Source organism: Corvus brachyrhynchos, unplaced genomic scaffold, assembly GCF_000691975.1.
Source record: "Corvus brachyrhynchos isolate BGI_N302 unplaced genomic scaffold, ASM69197v1 scaffold17, whole genome shotgun sequence".
Classification (NCBI taxonomy): Eukaryota; Metazoa; Chordata; class Aves; order Passeriformes; family Corvidae; genus Corvus; species Corvus brachyrhynchos.
This window is the reverse complement of record NW_008240046.1, coordinates 7,941,006-7,949,514: the sequence shown is the minus strand read 5'-3', so window position 1 is coordinate 7,949,514 and position 8,509 is coordinate 7,941,006. Positions and strand designations below refer to the sequence as shown.

Sequence of the window (8,509 nt, the reverse complement as noted above, 5' to 3'; positions counted from 1 at the left end):
GCTCTGCGGGGGCGGCGGGGCCGCGGTGCCGGGGGGGCTGGGGCTGCCCCGGGACAAATGCAGGTAAACCTGGCGCTGAAAGATGCATTACAGTGTCGCACCATCTCAATTTCGAATTACAATTTCCGTCTCTGACTACATGCTGTAATTCCATTTGGCAACAGCATCAGGATTAACGTAACTTCATAGAATCAGCCAGGTTGGAAGAGATCTTTGAGATCGTCGAGTCAGCCGATCACCCAGCACTATCACTGCAACCCCTAAACCACTAAACCTTGTCACCCAGTACCAGATCCAGGGATGCTGGCTCCACCACCTCCCTGCGCAACCTATTCCAATGCGTGACAACACTAACAGTGAAAAAGAAATTCTAGCATCTGACCCGAATCTCCCCATCTCAGCTTTAGGCCATTTCCTCTGGTCCTCTCACTGCAGGCACAGCAGGAGAGACTGAAGCCCTCCTCACTACAGCCTCCTTTCAGGGAGTTGAAGAGAGCAGTGAGGTCCTCCCTGAGCCTTCTCCAGGGTAAACAAACCCAGCTCCCTCAGCTGTTCCTCACAGGACATGTTTTCTAGACCCTTCATGAGCCTTGTTGCCCTCCACTGGACTCACTCCAGCACCTCAATTTCCTTTTTAAAGTGAGGGGCCCAAAACTGCATGCAATACTCAAGGTGAGACTTCACCAGTGCTGAGTACAGGGGGACAGTCACTGCCCTGCTCCTGTTGGCCACACTGTTTCTGATGTAGGCCAGGATGCCTTTGGCCTTCTTGGCCACCTGGGCACACCCTGCCTCACGTTCAGCTCATATTCACAGAATGTGAACAGCATTCAGATTTTTGCTTTGCTCCTAGGTAGAAAGGCCTGGACTAATTAACAGTCTTCAATGTCAGTGATAATCCAGATGGAAAAATTATGCTGGGACTATATTTAGGATTTGGCATCTAACTATGAGAACTGATGTCCAAATTGGCTATAGCTACTTGTAGCCACTGCTGAATTCTGTGAAAACTGGAACTACCTTCCAGTTCAAACTTTGTTGTGATAGAAGTTCTCCACAGGATCAACACACTTACCTAATTTTTAGGATTGTTGGTGTAATTGAGTGCAGAGTTAAGGCCAGACTGAAATCATTCCAGATTACTTGAATTGTATATGATGTATTCACATTAGTGTGTAGCTGATAAAATGTATTTGTCAGGCCATGACCAATAAAGAACAGCAGAAAACATCTTTTCCAAGAGATTGTTGTAAATTGCCAATAGTGGATTTTTAACAGGTAAAACTGTGATTCTGTAATTCCTGTATCATATTTCCACTTGATTGAAAGTACTAATTTAGATGAGCTTAGTTGATTACAGCATGGTGCTAACAGCAGTGTTGTGGGTTTGAGCCCCATATGGGCCATTCACTTAAGAGCTGGATTTGATAATCCTTGCGTGTCCCTTCCCAGAATATTCAGTGATTAAATATGACTGACCAGTTAAGTCTTGCTGAATGTACTTTTATTTTCTGACTTACAAAACAACAGGCTGTATAGTTCTATAATATATCATTTATGAGGGCCATGGTTAAAATAGAAGTTATAGTTTGGTAATTTCTCAATTCAGCCACAAAATGTGACTGTCTCTGTCTAGATCTATAAAGACTGGACAAGGCAGCCATAAAATATTGGACAAGATTTCATAAAGCTGTTGTAATTAGACGGAACCCTCTAGTTTCCTATCTTTCAGCTTTAATTATGCTAAAAGAAAAAAGAAACCACACCAAAATGCACTTTTTACTGCTAAAATGTGTTTACACATTAAAACTGACATAGATCATCTTCCAAGATGCACAGTGCCATCCTCTCCCCTCCTAATTCAGCTTTCCACAGATGCTCTGTACAAAGGACGTGTGATCTTCAAATACTGACTTTAAGGCATGACAAAATAGTCTTAAATTACGTACTAAAAATTATGTAATACAATCACTCACTTTACTAGAAAAAGATTTATATGCTGAAGGTATTGGGAAATAGGTAAATGACAGGGAAAACAATATAGGCTTGTGTTGGAAAGAAGTATGTTGGTATGTGTGTGACTCCAAAACACAAAGGAGAAGAAGTATGAAAAATATAAAAGGCACAGGCTCCCTGTTCTGTTTCACTTCCAAAACTATTTTTAAAATTCTGCACTGATCTGTATTTGTTTAATTTAAGATGCAAGAAAAGATTAGTTATCCACAAAAAATAAACCCACAGGAGAGGAGTACTTCTACTTTAAATAAATACAATATTTAAATAAATTCTATTGTCATAGGTTTCCCTGTATTCATAATTCTGATGTTGGTTAAAGTGTTTAAATATAGATATAGATTTAAAAAATCACCTGTCTTTTATGACAGCTTCTGTTCTCTTTCTGCCTCTTATGTGAGCATGAATTTCTGTTTGCTTATGATCACTCTTCTTCATTTTTCAGGCTGCCATGTATTTTCTTCACTCTGGAACTGACGGGATACTGTCTTCTGAAGAAAATCTGCATTATATCCACAATCTCACATATTAATTCATTCCATCGTGTACATCGTGTAGTTGAAACCTTTTATAGGAATGCTACAGGTGCATTTGTGTTAATCCTTTACTCCCTTAAGTTTCTTCCTATTCAATTTTGGAGAATGCTTCCAGGAGAACTAGATGAATCCCCAGATACTGTATTTCAAACTACATTCCATTTATCCAAGGTCAGGAAATGTGATGTAGGAAATAATTCTGCATTAACTGAAAGATGGGCTATTTATCCTGTTGGGTCTTTTCCATTTATAATTCAGCATATTCTCTGTGTCCTGTGGTGCAGCTGTGCTATGCTCACCACAAAGTGACAGTGTCCCTCAGACTTCCCATAGCACAACTAGGCAATTACACTTGGTAGTTGACATCTTATAGAGAACTGTAAGTGAACTGTGAAACTAAAGAGCCCCTAGATTAGGTCCACAAAGATCTTTTAAAGTGCTCTTCCTTTTGATAGTAACTGAAATAATTGACATAGACAATGAATGTCCCTGTTTTTTCCATTCCTTTTGCTCAGTCTGATTGCTCAGTGAAGAATGTCTGAAATACTATGTTATCAGACAGAAGAAATGCCAGAGAGATTTTAATTGCATATTCTTCCACATAAAATGCAGGTTTGTGTCTTCCAATATAGTCTATCAAATGTTTATATAGCACAAGAATAAAAATGTATAAACTACCGGTGAAAGTCCATTAAATATGGTTGAACATTATAGTAACTTTTACCTGTCATCAGTTTCTAAAATGATACAGACAATTATTGGGCAAGAATTCAGTATACATGTACTTTATTTCAAAAGAATTTTCTGAAGTGCTCGTTTTTAGAGCTCTATGTTTTTATTACAAGATGAATGATGAAAGCTTTTCCACCCAGAAAACATTTCCTTGTGCCTATTAAGCAAAGAATTTGTAAATATTATGGAAAACATTGTGACCTCAACAATCAATACGCAATTCAAACAAGACAATGTATCATAGATAACAGTAGCATGAATTATATTTTCTATATTAGATGATTTTGTGGAAGCTGGATGTTGGGTAAATATTTCTTGTAGCTAATACTCAAATGTCACAGCACACCTACTTGCACTGGATTATCCCAAAGACATTCTCAAAAGAGCAACTGTATCATGCAAACAATCACTAAAATTACAATCCTTCTCTCTAACAGTATTTAGGTGGCAAATTTAAGACTTAAGTCCTTAAAAATTCCAGAGGATTTGTGTTGCCCACATAAACTGCCCTCACAGCTGTCTTACTACAGTAATAATTACTAAGTTCTTTGTTAGAACAAATGTAATTTACAATATATGACTAGAATAAATATCTAACTTCCAAATATTAAGTAACTGAAGGTATGGGCTTTCCTATATACACACAATAGGATAACATTTAAAAAGTAGAAAGCTGTACATTTTACAGATTTTCAAATATATTCTCACTTACTTGATGTTATTTCAATTTTGAATCCAAACAACATTTACAGAAATGTTTTCAAGGGTGGGAGTTCACATGAAAGACAAAAGCTAAGTACAAGCCACAGTATAGCACAGTACCCTTGCACAACTATCCCATTTTAGAGATGGCAGGTGCTGGTTAATCAGCCTCTGATTTACTAGGAGCTGACATCACTCAGCTCCAACCCCACACCCAGTTTCGTCAACAGCCTGCCTTCCTGTACTCTCTTGGCTGCCAAAGGAGAAAGCTAATTTTCCTCTGCAGGACATTCTGATCAGAAGCTTCTCTGAGTGAGCTTCTTTGGGTTGGCACTTCTTTATTGACTATGGGATGAACAGCCAGCTAATGTAGCTGACTGACACTGGGCAGGAACACTATGCTTCTTATCATTAAGATTGTTCTCTTCAGCTTCTGTTCAACACAGCTGCAACTTATCCTCTGTTTCTACTGTAGTATACTGCTATCACAAGTCCAGATGTTACTTTTTGTGAGACATTCCAAACTAGACTCCACCCCCTGGTAAATGTAGCTCTAAGTACTAGTGTGCCTTTAAGCAGTGCACTGAATATGCTTACGCTTAGCTAGAAACTAGTGAAAATAATTCTCGTAATTCTATGAATTTTGAAAAGTCTATCGCTTGCCTACAAAGTACCTTTAGTAGCCAACTACTACTGTTAACATAGTATTTTCTTATCTTTTGGTTCAGAGATAGAGACAATTTCTTTTCCCTAACCACGCCTGTTCATAAGCAATGAAGGGCAAGAAAGGAGACATTAATGACATGGAAGTTCTGAAAGGTCTGACAAATAAAGCAATGCTGCTTAAGAACATTTGTTTTCTAAGACAGTATCACAAATAACGTGAAGGCCAGAGGAAGTACTAAATGTTCTGTGGGAAAAATAGTATAGCTGCATAGGTGAAAAGTTGGTCCCGTGGTACCTGACTGCAGTACTCCTATCCATCAGGATGAGAATTGGATTCTTGTAGGGATGTAGGTGTGATCTCTTTAACGGAGTTCTGTGTTTCAACACATTTGGAAATAGAAATGTGCATCATTCTCATACAGAACTCAATTGATTCCTTTCTTTTTTCTACTTCCAGGATATAAACTAACTGTTAATGCTCCTAATGCTGTAAAAGTATTTTGAGTTATTAGTGAAAGATAATTTATACCTCCATGAACATATAAGCAAATGCTGAATTCTGCTTACATAAGCAATCACCACTGACCATGATAATTACTGGTTCTATGTTTCCAGTCTCTTGTATATATAAGTATTTGCTAGAGTGAAGACCTCCTAACATATATAAATGAATTATCAACTATTTATGTAAAAAGTATGCTCCACTTCTTACTTACGTGTAGCATTAAAAAGGAGACACTGCATATCACTTACTAACTTTTTGATCAGATGGTTTATGAAATGCTGGTCAGTGAAAGTCAACCAGTCACCTCAATGTTAGAAAACACATCTTTAGGACAAACGACAGAGGGAGAGACATAAAAGGCTGAAAGCATAGAAGCAAACCTTCATAACTACTACAAAATCTCTATTGCTGGATGACCAGATTGAATCATCATTTAGGTAGGTGTCATCAAAGTTGACAATCTTGAAGTCCTTCTTAAGGTACATCGCATTCAGGTTGCTTAGTGTTCGAGCAAAGGTGTATTTAGATGCACAACTATATGCTTCCATATTGTAGACTTTTTGGAAATGCATATCAAAATATGGATTATCCTAAAAAAAAAATTGAGAGAGAATGAAAGTACTACACATATTACAGTGTTAGAATTGCAATTTGTTGTTCTCTGCCCAGCTACCTGCAGGGCTTTTCTCTGTATGATGGGCTCTAAAGGACTTCAAATACTTCTGCTCTTCATCTTAAAGGGTCTTTTAAAATTTTAAAAAGTAGCAGCTGTAACTCTTTGTCATTGGGAGTTTTTCTGAGTAAAATTCTCCAAGTTTGGTCAAGCAATATGCTGTACTTTATTGGGATTGTACAGTCTTGTTTTGAACTGAATCAATCTGTTGTGTTGCCTAAAACACAGTACATGAAAAGCTCTTGACTTGGACTATAACTGTCTATGACTGTGGGAGAAGAAGAATATTGATTGCCCTTCCTGCCTTAGTTGTATTTCTTAATGCTTTCTGGCTCTTTGACACAATTAATCCTACCAGCAGATAAATTATTTTAAATTCTATGGATATGAATACCTATTATGAATATTTATAGCAGTGTTAATTACCCCATGAGTTTGAGGTTCATTTAGGCTTTTCTTTAATCAAAAATGAGACAGATTTTGATCATCCCGGTTGTGAAAGGCTGAATCATTTCTGAAGACTGTTTTAGCACAACGCTTCAGAAGAAAGTTAAATTCATGCAGCAAGTGATAAGGAAATCCTCTGGCTTCCTTGTCTGGGGAAGAGACAGGAGTGTCTCCAGAAGATAGTTAACTTGGAGAAGGGATGTAAAGGCTTATTAGTTTTGTCTTTTTTCCCCCCCTCGGGCCTAAACTGCTAAGAGCTCACAGGGTGAAGGGGTACTCTGGAGCTGAGTTCACTCACCCTGTCTCCTGCATTCCTAGTTTTGACCTTGAGGGCTATGTGCACAGGACAGAGCAAGAACAACCCCAGTTTGTCATTTTCCTTGAAACAAGGCTCTGAAACATTTCTCATGGACTCTTGGTTTCTCTTTCAAGTGAACATAAAATAGAGTTCAGATTACATATGCTAGTGAAAACACTTTCAAAGGGAATAAAAGTACTTCTGGACTACATTTATTATACAGAGACAGCTATTAAAACGTCTTATCATACATGCAGTAAGATACTATCCTCAACATATTCTTCTAGCTTTTGTAGAATAGGATTTAATTCTAGTTTTGGTGTTGTTCCGTATTGCACTACTGCAGCCTCATTTTACCCTCTGAAATTGTATCTGAGAGATCAGTGCTTTTTTAGCAGCAAGGTAAGCCAGATCTAGCCAAAGCTAGATCATATTTACACACACAAATGGGCAAATACTGAATTGATGCAAGTAATGTGAGATTAAGCTATGTGGAAGACACAATTTTGTGAGCTATCATGCACTTGCATGATATTTTATAGATTGATTTTGTCACATAGAGAACAGGTTCATACATTCAAATGACAGGGTCACAGTCTCCATAAAATTTTTAAATGAAATTTTGTTTTCAGATACACTCTAAAATCTATTACGTTAACTGCAGTTTACACTGGAAGCTGCAGATGGAGAACTTTTATTAGCAGATAGGATGACCAATTTAGAAAACACCCAGCTTCTGCCTCAGGTCTCAACCAGAGAGATGAAGACTATTATAATAAACAAATCAACAAAAATATCTTGCCTTCCTCTTCCCCTGCAACAGTGCAATGTGATGTGGAGACTCTCACATGCAATAAAGCCAAAATTCCTCGGTAACATAACTTTATTTTTCAGATAATGCATTTTAATACTCGTATCCCAAATTGCAAAAGAAGAAAATTATTCTCTATGTACATAATGCATAATGTAACACTTACAGTATCTGCTTCTTTTCCGTCAATCATCTCCAGATCTTTCAAAAACCACTTTTCAACTACTTCATATTTCTCCTCTCGGTCCACTCGCCAGTGTTTAACCATACATATTTCTACTTCTTTACTTTTATTTACTGCAAGAAAAAAAATAGTTTAGATATGCAAGCAAGTACTTCCTAAAGTTATGATGATACTGGACTTGATAGTTTTATTTTGCCTAGGTAGTAGGAATAGTGCAATGTTGTCAGTCATGACAACAGAAAGAAACCAGTCAGCTTTAGGTAGATTTATGATTTACCTTACCCACCCTGTGAAGAGGGAGTCTTGTCTGTTCAAAAGCCTTTCATGTGAATTCACTAGCAGTGCAATGAAAGCCTCATGCTGGCACTGGGTCTGCATTATCCTACTTACTTCAAGAGGGAGTCTTTTTGATGTGCTACAGTTAGAAGATTGCAAAACTTCTGCCAAGGTTCTGTATTTGCATGACTTGTGCTCTATTTTCCATTCTTCGAAGGAAGTTCTCTTATGAAGCCATTACTTTTTAAAAGCAAAACTCTTATTTCCCTATATAATATGTAATTAGGCCACTTAATGAAATTAACATTGAAAATTTTCTTCAGGCTTCCAGTTGTCCAGTGCTAAATTTATAGAAATTCCTGTTTTCCAACTTAGGCAGGAAACAAGATTAAAAAGAAAATGAAGATGCTTTTTGCAATAACTACCATTATTAATTGATTACCTTGAGTGCTGAGTAGAAGACTGGATTTCTGTAACAGACAATTATGAGTGTGAAAACTACCAGAGCCTGAACAATCTCCTTCACATCCAGTTGCTGATGGCTGCAGGGCAGGCAACATTCCCAAGCTATCTGGTAGCCCAAGTTATGGTCAAGAAGTCACCTACATCTGGCAGGAGCATTTTGACACCATAGCATGAGGCTAGGAACACGGGAGCAAAATTCTT

The 8,509-nt window shown here is 37.7% G+C and overlaps 1 protein-coding gene across 1 annotated transcript; it reads right to left on the bottom strand.

Annotated features, from left to right (window-relative positions):
- Window positions 1-3,318: 3,318 nt before the first annotated feature.
- On the bottom strand, window positions 3,319-7,700 carry LOC108449167 (exocyst complex component 1-like). Its single transcript, XM_017744662.1, has 2 exons — window positions 7,550-7,700; window positions 3,319-5,744 (listed from the first exon to the last, which is right to left on the bottom strand). Exons 1-2 carry the CDS (start codon window positions 7,649-7,651, stop codon window positions 5,481-5,483), a joined length of 366 nt encoding a protein of 121 aa, XP_017600151.1. The 5' UTR covers window positions 7,652-7,700; the 3' UTR covers window positions 3,319-5,480.
- Window positions 7,701-8,509: the final 809 nt, after the last annotated feature.